At 31.5% G+C, this 23,927-nt stretch overlaps 4 protein-coding genes across 6 annotated transcripts; 1 reads left to right on the plus strand and 3 right to left on the minus strand.

Annotated features, from left to right (window-relative positions):
• Nucleotides 1-2,723: 2,723 nt before the first annotated feature.
• LOC133030646 (uncharacterized) lies at nt 2,724-3,349 on the minus strand. Its single transcript, XM_061103451.1, has 2 exons — nt 3,140-3,349; nt 2,724-3,032 (listed from the first exon to the last, which is right to left on the minus strand). The coding sequence occupies exons 1-2, from the start codon at nt 3,347-3,349 to the stop codon at nt 2,724-2,726; spliced, it is 519 nt and encodes a 172-aa protein (XP_060959434.1).
• Nucleotides 3,350-8,930: 5,581 nt separating this feature from the next.
• On the plus strand, nt 8,931-14,128 carry LOC115701428 (LRR receptor-like serine/threonine-protein kinase RPK2). 3 transcript variants are annotated; one of them, XM_030629230.2, is made up of 4 exons: nt 8,931-12,487; nt 12,572-12,594; nt 12,686-12,792; nt 12,935-12,996. In XM_030629230.2, the coding sequence occupies exon 1, from the start codon at nt 9,244-9,246 to the stop codon at nt 12,385-12,387; it is 3,144 nt and encodes a 1,047-aa protein (XP_030485090.2). In that variant the 5' UTR covers nt 8,931-9,243; the 3' UTR covers nt 12,388-12,487; nt 12,572-12,594; nt 12,686-12,792; nt 12,935-12,996. The 3 variants fall into 3 exon arrangements, with proteins under 3 accessions (XP_030485090.2, XP_030485089.2, XP_060958045.1); XM_030629229.2 differs by having other exon boundaries at nt 12,686-14,128; XM_061102062.1 differs by lacking the exons at nt 12,572-12,594; nt 12,935-12,996 and having other exon boundaries at nt 8,931-12,503; nt 12,686-12,874.
• On the minus strand, nt 12,716-17,600 carry LOC115701429 (uncharacterized). Its single transcript, XM_030629231.2, has 15 exons — nt 17,177-17,600; nt 16,921-17,015; nt 16,142-16,255; nt 15,941-16,045; nt 15,779-15,850; nt 15,552-15,664; nt 15,041-15,175; nt 14,850-14,918; nt 14,453-14,540; nt 14,286-14,357; nt 13,892-13,992; nt 13,675-13,792; nt 13,305-13,364; nt 13,104-13,214; nt 12,716-13,019 (listed from the first exon to the last, which is right to left on the minus strand). Exons 1-15 carry the CDS (start codon nt 17,280-17,282, stop codon nt 12,912-12,914), a joined length of 1,467 nt encoding a protein of 488 aa, XP_030485091.2. The 5' UTR covers nt 17,283-17,600; the 3' UTR covers nt 12,716-12,911.
• Nucleotides 17,601-18,215: 615 nt separating this feature from the next.
• LOC115700753 (uncharacterized) lies at nt 18,216-23,003 on the minus strand. Its single transcript, XM_030628394.2, has 15 exons — nt 22,626-23,003; nt 22,426-22,520; nt 22,166-22,279; nt 21,959-22,063; nt 21,773-21,844; nt 21,410-21,522; nt 20,792-20,926; nt 20,549-20,617; nt 20,217-20,304; nt 20,009-20,080; nt 19,802-19,902; nt 19,111-19,228; nt 18,861-18,920; nt 18,662-18,772; nt 18,216-18,543 (listed from the first exon to the last, which is right to left on the minus strand). Exons 1-15 carry the CDS (start codon nt 22,765-22,767, stop codon nt 18,436-18,438), a joined length of 1,503 nt encoding a protein of 500 aa, XP_030484254.2. The 5' UTR covers nt 22,768-23,003; the 3' UTR covers nt 18,216-18,435.
• Between the last annotated feature and the right edge of the window lie 924 nt (nt 23,004-23,927).

The following is a 23,927-nucleotide window of genomic DNA, read 5'->3' on the forward strand; positions in this document are numbered from 1 at the left end:
AATATCAAATACGTTAAAGTACGAAGAGGAAAAAAAAATAGAAAAAATATGGCTTTTCATAAGGAAAAGAAAATGGTCTTTCTCTTTCTATTCGTCTCTTTGTTTATTAGGACTAACAACACCTTTTATATTTTTTGGGATACTTTTACAATATACTTTTGAAAGTGGTTCGTTAATATATTTTTCTTTTGTTTTGGTATCTAGATAGTTTTTTATTAGAATTTTTTTCATAATCGTCTACGTTGTAGTTATTTAAGACATTATGTAAAATTTTAAGATATTTAAAAAAAATTAACAGACCGAAAATATAGTTCAAACAGACTGTTACACGCAAGACTCTTTTATTTTATAAGTGTGTGAAATAGATCTTTAAATCATATTTCAATGTATTAAAGGGCTCGTTTGGTACGTCGTAGTGTATTGTATTGTGTTGTATTGTATAGTATTATTTAATACAATACAATGTTTGGTATTGACTTGTATTAATTGATTGTGTAAAGTTATAATATATTTTCAATACACTCGATTCCAACACTAATTAACTACGGGTCCGGATTCTGTGTTCGGGTTTGGGTCTCGTGTCTGGTTCAGGGTCCGGGTCCCAGGTCCGGGTCTGGTTCTGGGTCCGGGTCGGAGAGTGATGTTGACCCTAAATCCTTTATAAATATTATAATACAAGCTAATACAACCCATTTATTATGTATTAAATAATACAACATACATTGTATGAAAAAATTTGGTCATAATAATTAATACAATACATTGATTTATCCAAACATAGTGTTATTTATTATTTAATACAATACGGCCAGTGGCGGACCCAGAATTTAAAGTGAGGGGGGCGTAAATAAATTTAAAAAGAAAATATAAAGTGTAGTTAGTGGGATTTGAGCCTATACCCTCTAACCTATTTAGCAACTACTTTAACCATTATACCAAGGTTACTATTATGTCTATAAATATTATCTTTTAATACAAATATATGTTGTAACTAATTAAAATACATATACATTTTTTTCTCGATTTTTTTTCAGGGGGGGCATCGCCCCCCCTCGCTACAATGTGGGTCCGCCCCTGAATACGGCCCTTATACAGCGTACCAAATGAGTCCAAAATGTTTTAAATAATACAACGTAGACAACTATGAAAAAAAATAACTAAAAATTCTCTTAAATACTGAAATAAATAAAGGTGCATCAATATATAGACCCTTGGGTACATTGTAAAATTCTTTAATACTTTTTTAGCTTTGTCAAGTGTGTATTATATATTGAAGCTGTTTTTTAAAATAGTAGATCTCTTCAAATAACTATGATTTGATTATATGTATATATTTATATATAAAAAAAAGTACAGGTCACTCGATATTTCTAATTTCTATAGGGGGTTTAGTATGAAGACATCAAGATAATTTGGTTAAAAAATTATAGGTTACTCATTACTCCTAAGGTGTTTTGGTATGAGAATATTGAAAATTTAATTCAAAATAATTTAGGGGTGCTTGTTAATATTTTTATTTTTTAAATTTTTTAATCACAAAAATAAAATATAAAATTTGTGTTTTTAAAAACAAACATATGTTAAAAATAAAAAATAAAAGCGTGTTCTATAAATTTTATTTTATTTTCATTTTTTAATTTTATTTAAGTTGGGTCTAGGTCCAGGTCTGGGGCTGGGGACGTGATCTGAGCTCGGAATTGCGGCCGGGACTAGAGTTCGGGTCCCAAGGTCAAAATTGGAGTTGAAGTTCAAAATATTGATAAAAAAAACTGTTTAAAAAAGTTTTGAAAGTGATTTTTTTATTTTTAGAATTTTAAACTTTTGATTCTCAATTAAAAATTTGAAAAATGAAAAGATAGAATATGTTTTTGAAAAATATTTTTACTTTTCTAATTAAAAAAAAAAAAACTTATTAAAAAAATTTACCAAACGCACTCTTAATTAAGTAAAATCTAAAATTATTTAAATAGTTGTTACTGTATTTGAGTATTGATAAGATATATTTAATCATATTACTATTTGTTGAATTATATTATTTAGATGAGTACATAGATCTTATAAATTGGTGCAAATAGTTATATTAAAATTATTAATATGTTACGCCCATTATATTAAGACTGAAAAGAATGTTTAGATACTATATTTTTTTTTGAATAATTTAAGATTATTTTTTCATACTAAGCTATGTTTTTTTTTTTTGAATATGAAATATCAACTTCATTGAAATTTAGCATTCATTATACAAGAGGGTTTGAAGATCATCAGGGACAACATTCCGATGAATGCTACAATCAGAGAAATACCGAGACCACCTAGCCACAAAGTGAGCGACTCGATTAGCTAATCGTCTAACAAAACGAAGACTAACATTGTGTAAAGCTGACAGTAAAATTTTACAATCATTAATAATCAAACCAAAAACATAAGTCATTTGTTGTTTACTAAAGATTGCTTGAATCGTAACCATGCTGTCAGTCTCCACTTCTACCTTACTCCATCCTTTGCCTTTTATCCAACTGAGTGTCTCCTTAATGCCAACAGCCTCAATAACTTCAGCTGCATAAGAGCCACCTTGATATTTGGCAGTTAAATCAATAAGATTCCCAACTGAGTCGCGCAACAACACCAAATCCATATGCATTCTCTTTCTCAAAAAGAGCTTCATCGACATTAATCTTGACCGTATTTAAATCAGGTTTAATCCATCGCTCAATGTTATTATCCTAATGTTGTAGAGACAAGGATAATAAACAGTTTTTATCTTGAGCTTTGCGCCAATGGTCAAGTGTGGTCCATGCTGATGTGAGAACTTGTGTTGGAGAAGATATTTTGTTGTCCCAAACCAGTGTGTTACGTGCCTTCCATATAGCCCAACAAACCATTATAGCACGACAATAGACGTCTTCATCATAATTCTTGAACAAATGGTCAAGCCAGTGGCCAATAGATGTTGTGGAGTCAAACAAAGCAAACAACTTGGCTTTGTCCCAGCAGCCGTGCAACTCAAAAATATGTGGGAGACAGTTCCTGCACTGAGGTGGCCAACAAGGCACTTGGGAGATATGTCAACATGTTTGGCATACAATTAGAGGCAAGTAGGTAGAGTATTTGTCACAGTTCTCCACATGAAATTCTTTACCTTGGGTGGTATTTTAAGATGACATAGCTTATGCCAGAACCCTGAATTATTTGCATCGTGGCGACCATGTTTTTGATTCTGCAGCATATTATAAGCACTTTTGACAGAGAACTCACCAGATCTTTCGCCAATCCAAGACCAGTAGTCTTCGACAGATGAAGAGCTTAAGGGAATGCCAATGATCAACTCTGCATCTCGTTGGTTGAACATATGCTTAACAAGAGAAATATCTCAGGCATTATAATGCGTTTCAAAGAGAGAACTAACCATTTGGTTAGCAAGGCCATGTGCTAAGCTATGTTTAAAAGTTGAATTTTAATGAGAAAAGAAAAAAAAAAGTAGAGAAATTATAAAATAATAATAATAATAATAATAATAATATTTTGTATAGAAAGAAAAATTGTATAGAATAACACTTGATTCAACAAATTTTTTTATTTCAAACTTAAAAAATTAATTTATTTTTTTGTTCTCCACATTTTTTCTCCTATATTTTTCTTACTTTTTTTTTTCTTTCTTATAAAAATTGTTTAACTTCCAAACATAGTCTTATGAAATAACTTTTCAGGATTCAAAACAAAAAACACCTCATACTAAACATGAAATGTAAAAAATTACTACAGTAGAACCTCTATCCAAGAATACACTTGGGACCAAGTAAATTATATTCTAATTGGGAGGTTATGACTAAATAGAGTTACACTAGAAAAAAAAAAATTAAAAAACCAAAAAATATCAATGTAATAATAATAACAATAAATAATCATTAATACTATATCGTAATAGAAATATTTTAGAGTAAATATAATTTCATATATGTATTATAATTTAAAATAAAATTATTAATTTTACATAAATAAATTTACAAAATACATGTATATATTTTATTAAGATGTAATTATTCTTATATAGAGGTATACTTTGTTAATATGGGACTTAGAAAATGTATAACTAATTACAATTTAGAGGTTATTCTTATTTATAACTGGCCCAAATCGAGACTTGATTTTTTTATAACAAATTAGAGGTTATTCTTGAATAGAGTATTCTTAAATAGAGGTTCTACTGTATTATTGTGAAGATCTTACACCCATATTAAAGAAGTCTAAATATATATATAAAAATATATAATGGTGATTAGGTTAGAGAAGGAGGACAGTGAAAGGTATGAAATGTAAAATTGTATCACATTTAATCACATCCCACTAAAAAGAAATTATTAAGAAATAAAAGACCTTTTCGGATGGGAAGTAGAGTTTAATATTAAATCTATTTATTTAGTGTCAAACTAAACTAACTTTAAAAAATAAACAAACGAATATTAATAATATAATTGTCTTGTCCGTTGGAAATTGTGTTATTTATTTTTGGGTCTAAACAAACATGCAACTACACTTGAGCACAAGTCCACTCTTCTATATCAAATCAAAACCAAACACATTTGAAACTCAAACCAATATTAATTATATTATATGATATGATTTATCATTTAACCAATTATTTATATCTAAAATACACCAAAATTCCACGTTGCACTCATTTTTGCACCAATGCACCTTTTTATATTTTCGATATATTTAGAATTAATTGTTTCATTATTGGGTAACGAAATTAGTAAGGCATCTTCAATGTACAAATTTAAATATAGTGTCAAAATAACACTTAAAAAAAAGTATAATTTTAACACTAAATTTTTTTTTTATTCCAATCACAATACTAAAATTTATATTAATAAATATTTTTTATTATATTTTATTTTATTAAACTATCTCACAGTATAATATTTATATAAATATAAAAATTTAAGGGGAATTACCCCATATACTATTTTTTATAATTTTTTTTTTCAAATTTACGGTTTGGATTTTTAAAGTGGTTGCAGTGCTAGTTGCAATAGGGGTTTTTATACGATTTTTTATTTCAATTTAGGTTGCAGCGCTAGTTGCAATAGAGGTTTCTATGTAAAATTCCGTAAAAAAAAAACTGTTTTGAAGTGTAAAAATGAAAAAGCCCCAAAATTTAATCATAAATACATTATTTTAATATTAAAAACTAAGAAAAAAATTTAGTGTAGTCTGTAGTGTCCCACTATTTTTAGTGCGACACTATAGATGTAAGAAATTTATATGTATAATATAATATATATGTATGTGTATATAACATACGGAATAAATAAACATATACACTATATGAATATAAGGATCGAAATACCTCCAGCCATTGATTCTTTGAGTATTAATCCCACATAAGCTTGATCTGCAAAAGAAACCGATTGATGTGGGTAATCGGGCTTCCTCGCTCTCTCAACTCTCTTTAGATGGATTTTGCTGTTATGAACAGAATGAGTGAGGAGCTCGGGGACCGAGACCCTATATTTATAGGTGAGATACTCCATCGCATTCGTGCCACATTAATTGTCAGAATATTTTGACAATTAATTCAGGAAATCAAATCAGGTAATGAATATAGAAATCTGACCATATATAGAATATTACGTAATTGATTCTGTCCAGATTCAATGAATATAAAATACATAAAACAAAGACTTTAAAAATCACCAAAATTTTCTTAAAAATAATTTTGAGATTTCTTTGTTTTTTCAAAGTGGATTTTCATGCTTAGAACAATCTATATTAATATATGAATGTATTAATACATATACAATATATATATAAATATATATACATATATATATACAGAAAAATAGAAATACTGTATGTATATATAAACATGAAATGTATATATGTATATATTTGTATATAGCATTTAGATATATAAATAATATATATATATATACAACATATATACGTAATGAAATGAAGAAAAAATATATATATATATGTATATGAATATATATATATATATGAACTGAATGAATAAACAAGTATATATGTATGAAAATATATATGTATATATATAATTGGGATTGAATGAATATGAATATATAAATATATACACAAACGAAAATAAATATATATATCAACACTGAATTAAATATATATATATAAACACTGTATATACGAGTATATATATATATATATGAAACTCAAACTAAAATCAAGGCAGAGATAAAAACCGCTCTGATACCAACTGTAAGAAATTTATATGTATAATATAATATATATGTATGTGTATATAACATACGGAATAAATAAACATATACACTATATGAATATAAGGATCGAAATACCTCCAGCCATTGATTCTTTGAGTATTAATCCCACATAAGCTTGATCTGCAAAAGAAACCGATTGATGTGGGTAATCGGGCTTCCTCGCTCTCTCAACTCTCTTTAGATGGATTTTGCTGTTATGAACAGAATGAGTGAGGAGCTCGGGGACCGAGACCCTATATTTATAGGTGAGATACTCCATCGATATACGTGCCACATTAATTGTCAGAATATTTTGACAATTAATTCAGGAAATCAAATCAGGTAATGAATATAGAAATCTGACCATATATAGAATATTACGTAATTGATTCTGTCCAGATTCAATGAATATAAAATATTCATTTATCAGAATCAAGAAATTATTAAGAAATAAAAGAGCTTTTTGGATGGGAATAGTAGAGTTTAATATTAAATCTATTTATTTAGTGTCAAACTAAACTAACTTTAAAAAATAAACAAACGAATATTAATAATATAATTGTCTTGTCCGTTGGAAATTGTGTTATTTATTTTTGGGTCTAAACAAACATGCAACTACACTTGAGCACAAGTCCACTCTTCTATATCAAATCAAAACCAAACACATTTGAAACTCAAACCAATATTAAGTATATTATATGATATGATTTATCATTTAACCAATTATTTATATCTAAAATACACCAAAATTCCACGTTGCACTCATTTTTGCACCAATGCACCTTTTTATATTTTCGATATATTTAGAATTAATTGTTTCATTATTGGGTAACGAAATTAGTAAGGCATCTTCAATGTACAAATTTAAATATAGTGTCAAAATAACACTTAAAAAAAAGTATAATTTTAACACTAAATTTTTTTTTTATTCCAATCACAATACTAAAATTTATATTAATAAATATTTTTTATTATATTTTATTTTATTAAACTATCTCACAGTATAATATTTATATAAATATAAAAATTTAAGGGGAATTACCCCATATACTATTTTTTATAATTTTTTTTTTCAAATTTACGGTTTGGATTTTTAAAGTGGTTGCAGTGCTAGTTGCAATAAGGGTTTTTATACGATTTTTTATTTCAATTTAGGTTGCAGCGCTAGTTGCAATAGAGGTTTCTATGTAAAATTCCGTAAAAAAAAAAACTGTTTTGAAGTGTAAAAATGAAAAAGCTCCAAAATTTAATCATAAATACATTATTTTAATATTAAAAACTAAGAAAAAAATTTAGTGTAGTCTGTAGTGTCTCACTATTTTTAGTGCGACACTATAGATTCTCACATATATAGGATGACATTTAGATATTCGTTGAAGCAATTTTGTGTCTAAACTTCACTATTTTTGAGATTTTAGTGTCTCATTGGAGAAGCCCTAAGTAATTACACTTTATTTAAAATATAAGCTATGTTCAAATGTCAAGTATTAATTAGGTATGAATTCTTATTTGACAATTAAATTACTAATTATATAATTTAACAATATTAATTATTTAAAAATAATAATAATTTATAAATACACCTAAATTCTCATAAGGGCCATAAAAATTAAAATGTATAATTAAAACTTCTTAATTATCTTCGTTAACATGTTTATTGTGTACTTACCATGCTGAACAAATACATGGAACCTTTTAATTAATCATTTTGAATTATACTCAATTTTAATTATATAGTGAATTTTAAAATGTGCCATTAATTTTTTGTATACGAGACCGTATAATTTAATTAACTATTTTGATTTTCTCGCCAAAGTAGAATTTTTAATTGATTATCGATGCTTTTTCGATTATATGTCGATATCATCTCGATCATTAGGGTAAGAATGTAGGGGATGACAATTTTTGACACTTTTTCGATGGTATATCATTACTATTTCGACTCAAGATAAAATATAACAAAATTAATCACACAAGGCAGCATCATCGACAAACCATCGATATACTATCGATAAACCATCAATAATTAATAAAAATACCAAGTAAAAAATATGTTATCCTGCCATCGATAACCCATAGATTATCGATGGTTTATCGATATACTATAGATCAATGGTTTGTCGATAATTTTGCTTTGTGTGATTAATTTTGCTATATTTTGTCTTGGGTCGAAACAATATCGATATACTATTGAAAAATTATTAAAAATTGTCATCCCTTACCTTTTTACTCTAATTATCGAGAAGATATCGATATATAATTGTAAAAACATAAATAATTTGTTAAAAAAAAACTCAGTTTGGCGAGAAAACTAAATTTCGCCATTTCAATGAAAAAATCTAGCAAAACAACACTAATGCAAACAACAAACACACAGATCTATCGAAAATAAACTACATACTAATCTACATATTTAAGAAATTCATTAAACAACACCTACCTATTATTGAAGGGAATGTGTATGAATTTTTTCGATGATAAGGTCTAGCCGTTCACCGAGATAGGTCGATAGATAGAAAGCGGAGAGATTGAGAAAGATTTAGCTTGAGAATCTGAGATAAGTGTTAGAGAGAGAGAAATGTTAGATGAAGAGACTGATTAGTTCAGTTTCTTTTTTAATTAGCTAGGATAAAATAGGAAAACAAAAAATTATATATAAATTAATTAAAGTTTAAATTTTGATATAGAAGATTTTAAAATTTTCCAAAAACAAATATATGCTCTGTAACCTAAAAACTATATGTATGCATATGCATGTGAGCATGAGTTGGGACAAAAAGTATAATATGAATATCCCGTTGCTTACGCCGGCTCCTTTTTGTCTTTCTTCTACTTCGCCCTTTCCAATTTGGACTCACTCTTTCCCCACTCTCTCTCTCTCTCTCTCTCTCTCTCTCTCTCTCTCTCTCTCTCTCTCTCTCTCTCTCTCTCTCTCTCTTAAAGTTCGCAACTTTCCGGCCGCCACCCGCCATTTTTTCCGGTGAAGTGGTTCTTTCATAAACGTAAAAACATGGGTCTTTTTCAGTTTTTGATTCTCTCCTTATCTCTTCTACCTTTCTCCTTATTTGAACCTCTTCTTGCTACTTCAACTCCACTACTCGACGATGCATTGTCTCTTCTTAGCTTTAAAGAGTCTGTAACCGCCGACCCTTTCAACATTCTGGCCTCCTGGAAGTGGAACCAGTCCTCCTCCGACCACCATTGTAGCTGGTACGGCGTTACTTGCCACCCACTCTCTCAAAGAGTCATTTCTCTCAACCTCACGGTGGACTCCTCTGCCGCCCTAGGTGGGACTTTATCGGCTTCGGTTGCGAACCTCACTCAACTTCGGGTTCTCTCAATCCCTCATCACAACTTTTCCGGCGAGATCCCCACACCCATTTCCAAGCTTCTGCTTTTGGAGGTTCTCGAGCTTCAAGGTAACAACTTTACCGGCTACATTCCGACCCACGTGACCCGTTTTCGCTCTCTTCGTCTCCTTAACCTGTCTTCCAATCTCTTCACGGGTCCGATTCCGGCGAGGTTGATTGGCTCCGGGAAGCTTACTGAAATTGATTTGTCTAATAACCAACTTTCCGGGAGAGTTGAAGTGGGTAGTAAATCATGTGAGTTTTTGACACATTTGAAGCTCTCTAACAATTTTCTCACTGAACCCATTCCGACTGAGATCTCAAAGTGTTGGAATCTGAAGACCCTTTTGCTCGATGGGAATATTTTAGAAGGAAAGATTCCTGCCCAGATTGGAAAACTTTCTGAGCTTCGTGTTCTTGATGTTTCAAGGAACAGTTTGACTGAGAAAATTCCTAAAGAGCTCGCCAACTGTTTGAAACTATGTGTTCTTGTGCTCACTAACTTAGTTGATGAAGACAGTTCACTAGACAGTGCTAGAGGAGAATTCAATGCTTTTGTGGGAGCCATTCCTTTTGAGCTGCTATTACTTCCCACCTTGGAGATTTTGTGGGCTCCAAGGGCTAATCTTGCCGGAAGATTACCTAGCACTTGGACTGAGTCTTGCTCACTCAGAGTTGTGAATTTGGGGCAGAATTATATCACCGGTGTTTTACCTGAAGGCATCAAGATGTGTAAGAACATGACTTTTTTGGACTTGAGTTCTAACAAGTTAAAGGGCTATCTTCCTCTTCAACTCCAAGTTCCATGTATGCTTCACTTCAATATCAGCAGGAATCAAATATCTGGTTTTCTTCCAAGGTTTGGTAACCATGGCAGTTGTGATACTAGCATAGTCAGTTCTAATGTGAATAATCAGGATATTCTTAAGGCTTATTTTGGATTGGGGTTGGATAGGAATGATTGGATTATCCATGATTTTAGTTGGAATAGATTTGTTGGTCCATTACCTTTGTTCTTTGTTGGAGATGAGTTATTGGCAACATCTAATGATCATAACTTCTCATATAGATTGTTGCTTAGTAATAACAGGTTCAATGGGTCACTTCCTATTGGGATGGTTCCTCAGTGTAATAGCTTTAAGGGCTTCTCCATCAACTTAAATGCCAACAAAATATCAGGTGAAATTTCTCATGCATTGCCAGTTGATTGTCTAAGGCTAACAGATTTTGAAGCAGCTTACAATCAGCTTGGAGGGTCATTTTCTGGTCTTGCTATTAGTCATTTGGTTATGCTCCAACGCCTTGACTTAAGAGGCAATGCACTATCTGGCCCTCTACCTCATGAGTTAGTGAACGTGAAAAGCCTCAAATGGGTGCTTTTGGGAAGGAACAACATGACAGGAGAAATCCCTTCTCAAATTGGTCACTTGACTTCTCTGGTGGTTTTAGATCTTTCACAAAATGCTCTAACAGGATTCATTCCTCCAAGTTTGACAAAAGCTTCTGGTCTTGAAACTGTTTTGCTTGATCACAACAAGCTTTATGGGAAGATACCATCATCTTTCTCAACCCTTGTTAGTCTCACTCAACTTGATGTGTCCTTTAACAACCTTTCTGGTAATATTCCTCATCTTCAACGAATCAACGGTTGTGATGCCTTCAAAGGAAACAAATATCTCCAGTCTTGTCCTGATCCTCACTCAGCTTCACCAGCCAATCTTCCTGTGCCACTCGATGTACACAAATGGCGCAGCCGAAAAAAGATAAAGACTTTGATAATTGCTGCAGTAACTTGTGCATCTGTTGTTCTGTGTTTGCTTGCAGTGATAATTTTGTTCTTTGCTTTTGGAAGAAAAAAGTTGACTAGACTCAGCAGCCTGAGAAGGAAAGTAGTAGTGACTTTTGCTGACTCTCCAAGTGAGCTGAATTATGACAATGTGGTTAGAGCAACTGGGAATTTCAGTATCCAGAATCTGATTGGAACGGGTGGTTTTGGTTCGACATACAAAGCTGAATTGGTGCCTGGTTTTCTGGTAGCTGTAAAGAGACTTTCCATAGGTAGATTCCAAGGTGTGCAACAATTCGAAGCAGAGATAAGAACATTAGGCCGAATTCGACACAAGAACCTTGTAACACTTATTGGATACTATGTTGGTGAGGCTGAGATGTTGTTGATATACAATTATCTCTCTGGTGGGAACCTTGAAAGCTTCATACATGAAAGATCAACCAAAAATGTTAACTGGGGAGTCATTCACAAAATAGCCATTGACATTGCTCAGGCTCTAGCCTATCTGCACTATTCGTGTGTTCCTCGCATAGTGCATAGGGACATCAAGCCTAGCAACATCTTACTAGACCATGAACTCAATGGATACCTCTCTGATTTCGGGTTAGCTAGGCTTTTAGAAGTTTCTGAAACTCATGCCACTACTGATGTGGCTGGAACATTCGGGTATGTAGCCCCAGAGTATGCTACCACTTGCAGGGTATCAGACAAGGCTGATGTCTACAGCTTTGGTGTAGTTTTGTTAGAACTCATGTCAGGAAAAAGATCACTTGATCCTTCTTTTTCAGATTATGGAAATGGCTTCAATATCGTTGCGTGGGCCAAGTTGCTAATAAAGGAAGGCCGTTGCTCAGAGCTTTTCTGTCCACAGTTGTGGGAAGTAGACACTGAGCCTGAAGAGAAGGAGAAGTTGTTAGAATTGCTACGGCTTGCATCAATCTGCACGGTTGAATCGCTTTCTGTTAGGCCATCGATGAAGCAAGTTCTTGACAAGTTGAAACAGTTGAGAACTTAAGAGAGCTAATGACTGGTCTTGCACAAATGAAAACTACACAACAAACTCATTTGCTCACATCTCTACTACAGTACAGTACTGGCTAAATGAAGAAAGCAAGGTGAGTTTCATTAATAGTACACTAGCATAGAATTATCAAACAATTTATGATGATAATAATAATGTCTCATTTGATGATTTTCAGGTGAACTCTTCCAAGCCACTAAGGTTTGCTTTCAAATTTTTTTGTCTCTTTAGTAAGGATTTCCATTCATTGATACTTGTTTTCATGTTTTCACATATTTCTTTTCATTTGCAGAATTTGTTATCAAGTTGTATGAAGCTGAGATTTCGAAAACAAATCGGAAAATCCCCAACAGCACTGAATTTAGTTTACAACATACAAAGTCACTCACTGTAAGCAGAGTAAGAAAAATATTCATCTGCTTTGTATTTAATCTCACCTTACATGTATAATATAGCAAGTAGATTTTATCATTATTATATGACATAACAACTAGTGTGAATATAATCTTGTACTAAACTCAACAACTGTCTTCCTTTGTAGCCTTAAGGACAAACTCCTCTGTAGTAATGCCAATTATCTCATTAGCTTGTTTCAAATCAACACATGAATACATTCCAGTACTATCCTGAGATCAAAGGCATATATGAGTCAATGAATAATACATTTGCTTAAACAACCTCAAACTCAAAGAAAGATTATCAAATCTTACCTTAGAAATAATTCTCAACTTCTCTAACTTACGAACCGCATCATCCACATCGAAATTGCAGCTCTCACCAAATTCTTCTTTGATAAGTTGCTCACACCGCAAGTCAAGATCCTATTTCATACCATTACCATCTTCAGCAGCAGAAGAAGAGAAACGAAAAAAAAAACAAGTATTCCGAACACCGAAATTGCATTTGCATACCTGTCTAGTAGATTTTTTGCACTCCCTTAATATGAAGAAGGAAATGATCACCTCCTTTACCTGACAATTAGTATGAAAAAATGTTAGGGGAACATTCTAAAAGAGTTGTTATGGTACACCCTTTATCTGTTTCGACATTCAAAAGAGTTTCTTAGTCTTTTTTTCTTTCTCATGATCGTGTAAGCGGTCCTTTTAGAGGGTGTACTATAGATTATTCCAAAAAATGAAGTTTGAGTCTTTTTGAGGGGTCTTTTTTTTTGTCACTACATGTGTAAACTTGGTATATTCTTTTCTTTCTTGATTGCTTAAGCTTGCCAATTTCAAATGACTAACTGTAATAACTGCTAAAACTTTTGTGGTAAATACTTACTTCTTGTTGAATGACCTCATCACACAAGTGAAGAAGAGTGCCTCTTCCACTATCCAATTGTTTCTCATAGACTGATTGTGTAATTAAGCTCTGATATGCAACCAAGTTACTCTGAAACCTATGAACTTGAAAAAACATTAGTCATGTCAGGAGCAACAATGTCATCATACATATGCCATCAAAGAAGAAGAAGAAGAAGAAGACGGTTACGCATTACGAGAAATATGTTTTGATGCAGTAACCAATCACTGCAGAAAGAACAGCATAGATAACCCGGATATCAGCTGTAGGCATGCTAAGAGAACTAACAACAGTTACCTGGTGCAAAAGAAAAAAAAGAAAACACTAATAATTGTGTTCAAATGTTCAATCTAGAAAAGAATTCGGCTTTTTCGCCTTGTTGCCCCGTAAATTTATCAAAATTAGTAAAGTAATCCTTGAATTTTTCTCTTAGCTATTAATACATGCTATCAATGGTGTTAATTGCTGAAAAAAAAAAAAAGAAAAATATTCAAGAACTACTTTTGCCAATCATGAGAATTGACAATGAATAAGTTAAACCAAAAGAAATATGTATAATAATACATTGATAGAGTAACTACATTACTAACCAATCCTATAGCAGCAGAAATAAGGAATTTGACCCAGTCCATTGGAGTTAAACTAGGATTTTTCTTTTCTGGCTGTCAAAAAGGGAAAGGGAAAAATTCCATTATTTGAAACAAGATAAGCCATTTTTCATGGTGTTTTATAGAGAGAAATTAACAAACAAACTTACAAGTACTATTTCCAAATCAGCCATTGGAATGTTCTTGAAATGCTTCACATGTATACCCCTTTCATTTTGATGTCTGGTTTTCTTTCTCCTGCATTATAATATTATATTAGACAAGTTTAACTCTTTTATTAGCCATTTAACATGTATTTAATATATTTATGACTTATTTAACTAACTTAACATAGTTTATAAAATAAAAATAAATTTGTATGTCATTTTCGAGTTGGGCATGTTAATTCAAAAAAGACCCAAATTAATTTAAAGAAAACCGAGACCCGTTTATTTTGGGTAGATTTCGAATCATGTTATAGTGTCTGACTTATTTTAACGTCTCAAAATATATATTTATTTTTTAAAGAAGGTACTTGTGTCAAATAACACCAAAATCAATCATTACCTGTACACAACAATTATTCTATCAAATGTAGGCTCTTGGATAGTGACTTTGCCCAGTAGTTTAGCTATACTGAAGATTTGAAAAAGAAAAAAAAAAGAATTTAACATAGAATAGGGAAGGTGATTAACATTGACAAAAACCATATTGTGATTAGAGTCTAAACAAGTGTTATTATATCAAGCTACTTAAACCTGAGATTTATTTTCTCAATTCGAATTCTCTCAACATATAAACTGTCCTGTTCATCTTCAATGCTAATCTCTACTGGTTGAGATGAATCATTTTGACAGTGTTTCCTAGATTTTCCATAGAGAAGTCTCTTTAGCCTATCACACACACACAAACAAAGAGATTGTGTTAAACATAATAATTAATAAAGATGTTCGCAGTATAACTACCTAAAATTTTATGTTTTGATCTAATTAGGTGGTGACACGTGATTTCCTAATCACCATTTAATGGAAGTTAACGGTTCAGAGTGACAGAATTACAGCTTTAGTAACATTAGGTAGTTTTGCCACTAAAAAAAATTATTGAATCTTTGCCGGTTACAAAGACTAAACTTTAAGTAATTATGCTGCAAATATCTCTAATTAATATCTCCGAAAAAATGTAATTATGTGTTTCGAGCTTAGTTTTAAATTTGATGTACTTTTTGTTGTGTTTGGTATTATGTATATCATTAACAACCAACTTAAGTACCCAGTGACTTTGAGGAAGAATCTCCATGTTTTGAGAATGATGGTATTGAGTTTGGCTTGGTAAAAGAAAGCAGTGTTGTGATCAATCCCAATGCCACGTCTGAAGATTATGTACTACAAATAAGCAGAAAGAAAGAAGTTGTTATATAACACAATATATATATATACAAACATATAATCAAATAAGAGAAAGGTGTATTAATAATGAATGATCTCATATATATATACCTTATCAGCAAACTGTGGAAGATTGTCTTTGGGATACTTTGTAAAATACCTTGTGAGAAGCCTCTTATCTAGCTAAAGAAATGATACCAATAAAGTGAGATGAGTTTGATGTGTATATATTTGTATGTGGGTATATATAGTTATATATATATATATATTTACCTTGGATTCATCAACAATGATAGGAAGATTAAGACGATATTGGGCAGAAAGTGCAACCTCTATTTCATCATCAGTTGTTATCTTGAAGTTGCTCTTATCCATCACCTTCATCATCATCATCATTAAAATCAAATAAATTTGAGTTCAAACATTAATAATTGCAGCAATACAATTCATGTATGTTAATTAATTCTTTATTACCTTAAACAAATGGTTTAGAAAACTCAGCTCAAAAGAATCAACTTGCTCTGGAGTCAAGTTGTGTTGCTCCAATTTCCTAGCCCCATATACAGGATCAAAAAGTGCATATAATTGCTGCCAAACACATAAATATAAATGTAAACAAAAACTCATAATCTTACTATTGATATATGTAGACACATTTCATTCTTGACTAATTTAGTGATTTTGTAACATTCTCTAGTAATTTATAGCACTGTTAAAGTGATTTAGAAATACCATTGTATTGATCAATACAATGCTGCAAATTGCTCTAGAACGGGACTACATTTGGATTAGTCTCGAGACTACACCAAGAATCCAGGATCAGTCTCGTTTTATTATGAAGCTGCAAATTGCTCTACAATAAAACGGGACTCATCTTGAATCATGACTACATCACGACCAGTCTCGTTCTATTATGGAGCTACAAATTGCTCTACAAATAGAATGAGACTGACTCCATCTAGATTAGTCCCAAGACTACATCAAGATCAATCATGTTTTATTATAGAGCTGCAAATTGCTCTATAATAGAATGGGACTGATCCTGAATGGATAAGTCCCAGGATACTAATCAGGATCAGTCCTGTTCTATAATGGAGTAATATAGATCATGTGGTAAATTACTCTACAATAAAACCGGACTGATCCTGAGAGGTTCCATTCTATTACGGAGCAATATAGATTATCATTAATGCAATGTTATTTCTACACTAGTTTAATAATGTTATAAATATATAAGTAAATATATTAAGTACCATGAGATCTTCAAATTGCAAAAGATACCAAGCTCGAATTGTGCATTCAACTCTCTGGCAAAATTTAACAAACTCATCCCTCTCTGAAACATCCTCTGCAAACATCATCATCACAATAATCATTCATCATTCATCATAAGATTCATACATATATAGTGCATGTAGAGAATAATGGATTTGTACCCTTTTCATAAAAACCAGAATGGTGTATCTACTTCCATAGATGTAATAAGTTAGTAGTGGATTGTATACGTACCAAAATTGTATGACAAGGTTTCGAGGAGCTTGGACTTGAGGATAGGCACCACAGACTCTCGTTCCAATCGAATGATATCTTTCTTCTTCTTCTTCTTCCAATACATTATTATTATTATTATTATTTTTTGCAATTACCTTAAACTTATTCTTCTTCTTCTTCTTCTTTGTATTTGTTTTGTTTTGTTAATAATAATAATAATGGTGAATGAATTAAGGAATGAATATGGTGTCTTCTCTATCTACCATTACTGCATTACCGCTCACTTCGGCACAACTTACTTCTTTGCACGAAACATTCTCTCCATTTTTTTATTTTTAGAAATAAAAAAAGGAAGAGAAAACATGCACATACTAATCCATTTACTTAAACAAATAATTTATTATTATTATTACTAATCCCTTGACTTTTGCTGTGTCAATTCATTAAACAAAATTATAAGACCCCTTAAATAATTTGTTAAGAAAATTAAATTCAATTCCTATAAACATGTTGACACAACAACACAAGATAACTTGTGTCGTGTACACTTATTTATAATAAAAATAAAATAAATAAATAAAACATGTCTTATTAACCTTGCCAAAAACCAATGACAACAAATCTGAAAAAAAAAAAAAAACACTTGTATGAATGAGGCCAATTAGGTCCAACTAGGAGAGCTATGGCTTCAACCAAACATTATTATTTTATGCTATTTGACACTCCCATGGTTTCTAAATTTTTTATTGATGTCATTTCTTTTACCAAAAATAATAAAAAATAAATATTTCTAACAGTTAAAATTCATTAGTGAGACTCGCTCTAAGACTTTAGCGGCCCATGGTTGACAAAGCATACTCTGCAGTTAGACGATGAGCTATCCTGGTTCGAGGAAGTTCCAACGCCGGTGGCAGACGTGAACATCGCAAATTCATGAATAATTTTAATCAATTTGTTAAAAAAAAAAAAAAAAAAAAAATCATTAGTGAGACATTTGTAACTCTGTATATACAATATTATAACATTACCATTAAACACAAACGGAGTGGTAGCTTAATTTGACTGAAAAACAATATATATGCATATAGAAGAGATTGAAAAAAAAAACTTAATTCATTGTTTAAAATTACAATTACTAAAACTAAAAACATGTACAACACACACAACATAACACAATAGTAATAATCCACATTGAACCAATTATGATTTCGTTTCTTCATAACATCTCTCAACTAATTTTTAGTCATTTTTCTTGTGACTCCGTAAGCAGCTCCAATTCATGTAGCACTGCCATGTTTGAACTTCAAGACGAGCTCCTCGGTGGTGGTTCCGATGATCTCGTTAGCGCGTTTCAACCCAACACAGTAAAATCTTCCAACAGAATCCTGAAGAACTCAAAACCTTTCTCGTATCAGATTTCAGGAAAATACAAGTCTAAATTGATAATATTTCTACCATAAAAGGGTGTACTTTTATCTCAATATGATATGTGGGTAGACTCACCCGAGCAACAATTCCCAACTTTTCTAACTTTTGAACAGCATCATCCACATCAAAATTACAGCTTTCACCAAACTCTTCTTTGATTAGTTCCTCACACCACCGATCCAGATCCTATTGAGAAAAAAATTGAGCTCAAAATTTAACACTTTGATGAAAGACAAGATACTCGAAAGTTCCAAATAAAGTAAGAGCTCTTTACCTGTCTGGTTGCTTTTCCTTGTTCCATCAATATGAAGAATGAAATAATTACTTCCTTGACCTGTAAATTGAAGATTGAGACAAGCTGCTCTCAGCATTTCACAGTGTGTAGTTAAATAAAAAAGTAATCAAATTAACAATCAGGAGGTAGAAAGTTGAAACAACAAAGCCGTGAATAAGCAAGGATCGCCAACAAAAGGATCAATTGGGTTGAAGTTAAACATAAGCTAATAGCAAAGCTTGTAGCTTACTTCCTGTTGAATGACATCATCGCATAGGTGAAGAAGTGTACCCTTCCCGCTATCTAGTTGTTTGTCATACATCGACTGAGTAATTAAGTTCTGATAAGCAGCCATATTTGCCTGAAAACTACAGAAAAAGATTAAGAGAAATAGCTGAATCAGTAACCTATGGGTTCACTGAAGAATTACATTATCAGAGAGACAGATCCATCATGCAATCACAGCTTAAGGGTCCCTCGTGATCAACACACGAGTGAATCCAACTGAGAGGAATATCGTAATAGAGATACTTCGGGAATCTCAATTGAATAGTAAATCAATGAGCAACATAGAGCACAACAATCCATCTCCCACCCAATGCACATCTGGTGCCAAAAGCTTTCGATCAACTTTGATTTTATTATCATAAAAATTTTGAAACAAAATCCACTCTTTGTAGTGCTCAATCAATTACAAATACATTTTTGGACACAAAATCAAATATGTCAATGCCCAGCTAAACAAAAACAAAAAAAGCCGAATTGACACTCTAAATAGTCATATACACAGCAGAATTAATTAGTTAAACTGTTCAAAGAAACATTTTCTGAGGGGATCCGCCCAAATGATGACCCATAATCATGCATAATACACACATTGGTTAAAGTAGTACCAACGTGACGCATCCAATTACTAAAAAAACTCTGAAGAGAACACTTACGTGAAGTATGTCTTAGCAATGTAACCAATCACACCAGAAATAACAGCAAACATGACGAAGAGATCAGCATTAGGCGTTTCGATTGAGCTAACAAGGGCAACCTGGTAAGAAATAAATGGTTTAAATAAGTCAGATGAATAGAAGAAACAAGAAGAAGAAGAGGAATGCTTGATACAAACTTCAGTGCCATCTAAAATAAAAGCTGACCAGTCCAACCACAGCAGATATTAGGAACTTGACCCAGTCCATCGGAGTTAAGCCTGGATTTTTCTTCTCTGGCTGCAAAATGAAAAAAAGTACCAACACCATTTCATATGATTAAGACAAGATTGAGAAAGAAAGACAACTAGAAAGGAATTTGGGGACCCTTAATGGGTTTTGATTAGAGGCTAATTAAAGGAGGGAGGTGACTCACAAGAACTATCTCCAAATCAGCCATTGGAATGTTTTTAAAATGCTTAACAAATATTCCTCGTTCTGTTTTTCCCTTGGGACTTGATCGCCTAGAGAGTCATCATTCTTATCAAAAAACTATCATGGTATAATTCTTGTAAACTAGTTTCAGACTGTAAAATGCAGCAATCTATAAATAAACCCAGAACAAAGGTATAAAAGTCCAACACTCACAAAGGTATTATCCATTAACTTTCCAACTGGTTTTACAGTCACATTTTTTAGGAACCCGAGAAAAATTATCTAATATCAGTTCTCAACCATGCATAGGTTTAATCACAAAGCAGGCAGTACCTGTAAACAACAATTATCCTATCGAAGGTTGGTTCTTGGATTGTTGTCTTGCTCAGCAATTTGCCTACACTAGAGGATACAGCACAAAGAAAGTCATAACACAGTTATCAGAAGTACAACACAATCAACTTATATCATATCCAAAGAATCAAGAGTAAAGAAAGAATAATTCAACTGCTTAGAACAGCAACAGACTAACACCGTCCATTAATATAACTATGGTATAAGATAAGAATGTAAAACCTTAATTCCATATTTTCAAGCCTCTTCCTTTCAACAAAGAGGTCTTCTTGATCTGCATCTGGGATTATCTCGTCATCCTTCTTTGGATCCCTCTTATGTTTCCCACCTGGCTTTCTTGAGAAAATTTTATTTAGCCTGCAAGAAGAAGAATAAACCAGGAGGAGATTAAAAGAGGGGTTTAAAAAAGTATGTTACAAAACCAAGTATACCTCATTTACTCTGAAATTCAGACCAATAGTCCAATTTAGCTTGTTTCTCTTATTAAAATATACTTTTAAATTCAGTTATATTATTTTTTAATAGTCCAAATTTATGATAAATTAGCATTTTAGCCCCCGATAAAAGAAAAAGGTGGCTATATCCCTCCGATTATGTCAACAGCATTTTTACCCCTTATATCAAGAAGTCAAATGTACTAGGGCATTGTATACAACTAATGTTCTCATATGTACTAGATACTGTATAAAACGTTATCAAGAATTAAAACATACTGGAAATTGTTTACGACTTATCCTATCCAATGCAAAGTCAGTTGCACAAAGTCATGACCAGATGAACTGGACTACATTGAAATTAATGCAGTTACTATATGAATTTGGAAATATAGACAATATTTACCTTGTTATTCGTAAAAGATATGACCAAAATCTCCCAATAATCATATCCACTTTCTCCATGAAAAAGTAATCAGATGTTTGATCAATTCCAATGCCACGTCTAAAGATTACATACTGAAATGAAAACATAATATATAAGATTTTGCAATATAATCTTTCTTTGTTTGGTTTAACGATAAAATGAACAGCCAGAGAGATGCCTGTTCAAGTGGACAGCACATAGCTATCAAAATCTTCTTCATCCCCCTTCTCCTTCCGAACCCAAGAAGGGAAAACACACAGAGACACACACACACACACATACACACATACACTATCCAAATCAAGTAAAAGATAACTATGACTCCTTACAAAGTTATAGTACCTTATCAGAAAAATCAGGAAGGTCTTCCTGAGGATGGTCCTGAAAATATTTCTTTAGAAGCTTCTTGTCAAGCTAAATTCAGAAAAAGCAATATAGTCAGCAATACATCATGAACTGAATTTGAATCCACCACCCAACTCTATTTAATTAAAAGTAGGAATTAACGTGCAAAACCACAAAACATACTTTAGAATCGTCAACAGTGATAGGAAGATTGAGAAGATATTGACCAGAAAGTGCCACTTCAATCTCATCATCAGTAGCAATCTTGAAATTACTCTTCTCCATCACCTACATCCAAAGTTTAAAGTTTTAACAACTCTGTCAAAGCATCAGATAACAATGTAGATAACAATGATGATGATGATGATGATGATGAAATGGAGGAATAACCTGAAATAGATATGTAAGGAAATTTTGTTCAAGAAGATCAATTTCATCTTCAGAGAGATTTTGTTGCTGCAATTTCTGAGCTCCATGTACAGGATCAAAGAGTGCATACAATTGCTGTAATGCAAACCAAAAACCCCTCAAAATATTGCAATAATAATAATAAAAAAAGACTGAAAATTAAAAAGCAACACACACAGAGTTCGATTTTTCATTACTATTTCTGAATCAAAGAAAAAAAGAAGAAGAAGGGCATTATATACCATCAAATCCTCGAATTGAAGAAGGTACCAGGCACGAATGGTGTACTCAATTCTCTTAGACAGCTTCAAAAACTCAGCCCGGTCATTACTATGTTCTACACAATGCCACATTCAAAAATTCAATCAATCAATCCAACCATTCACAATGCATACCGATTCAAATATTCAAAAGAAAACAGAGAGAAAATAAAAAATAAAACCTATGAGGTTAGCCAAGGTCATGATCAATTTAGGCTTCAGAATCGGTATAACGGACTCCCGCTCTAATCGAATCACTTCTTTCTTTTGATGCTCCGGTTGCAGTTGCGACGGCGACCGCGACGGCGATGTCTCCTCCTCCATTTTCAGAAAAATCGAATCGAATTGGGGATTGATTGAGTGAGTGAGTGAGTCTCTCTCTTTCTCTTTAAGAAGATTCTACACAAAGATGAATATCTCTGTATTTGGTTTAAGCATAATATTATTCATTCTTCGAAAGAAAGAAATGAAAATTAATTAATTAATTAATTAATTAATTAACTTAGTTAAACTCAATTAAAGATTTGGATTAATGGGTGATTAATTAGTGTTTTATTTGAAAGTCGTTTAAGTTAAACATTTTAATTTCTAGTTATAGTAGTTTTAAATGCTTTGTAACGTTGTAAAAAGGGAAGGACAAGCATATTATTATATTACACAAATGAAAACAAAAAGACAGATGAGTTCCCCACCATCTGAGCTCTAATGTCGGCAATAGTTTTGATTTTATTTATTTATTTTGTTTCGAATTTGATAATGACAATGAAAGTAGAATAATAATATTTGTAAATGTGTGGAGAGAAAAATAAATAAATGTCAAGAGAAAATAATTCATTTTTTATGGTTCACTTAAATTAGTGTTGTAAATATGGGTAGGGTTTTTTTGACAAGGTAAAAAGTACAACTCGGCACGAAAAAAATATGAATTTTGACATGATAAAATACAAAAAAATAAGTTTTAACACGACACGATAAACTTGAAGGAACAACAGGTAAACACGAATAAACTAGAAAAAAAAAACACAACACGTTAAAATTTTTTATAATTTAATAATAATAATAATTCATATGTGTTTATTAAAAAAATATTTAAATTCTAATCCATCTAATTAATTTTTTATTTGATTATGTGTAAAGTATTATTGAAAAATTATATAAAAATAATTAAAATTATATAAAAAAAAAAATACATATAATTTAGGTGACGTTTAGTTGAATGTAATAAAATATAATAGAAAAGAAATAATTTTCATTACATTATTTTGTTTACTTGTATTAAAGTATTGGAATATCATTCCAATAAAATGCTCTTTCTAGTATTTTAGTGAAATGACTATTCGATTTTAATATAGAATAAAAGACCATTCTAATGTAATATGATAAAAAATTCAATGATTTTCTTATCAATTTTTTTTATACATTTTAAATTTTATTTAATTTCATTTATATTCATATTCTCATTCTCATTCATATTTTTATATTTT

The sequence above is a fragment of the Cannabis sativa genome, chromosome 8, assembly GCF_029168945.1.
Source record: "Cannabis sativa cultivar Pink pepper isolate KNU-18-1 chromosome 8, ASM2916894v1, whole genome shotgun sequence".
NCBI lineage: Eukaryota > Viridiplantae > Streptophyta > Magnoliopsida > Rosales > Cannabaceae > Cannabis > Cannabis sativa.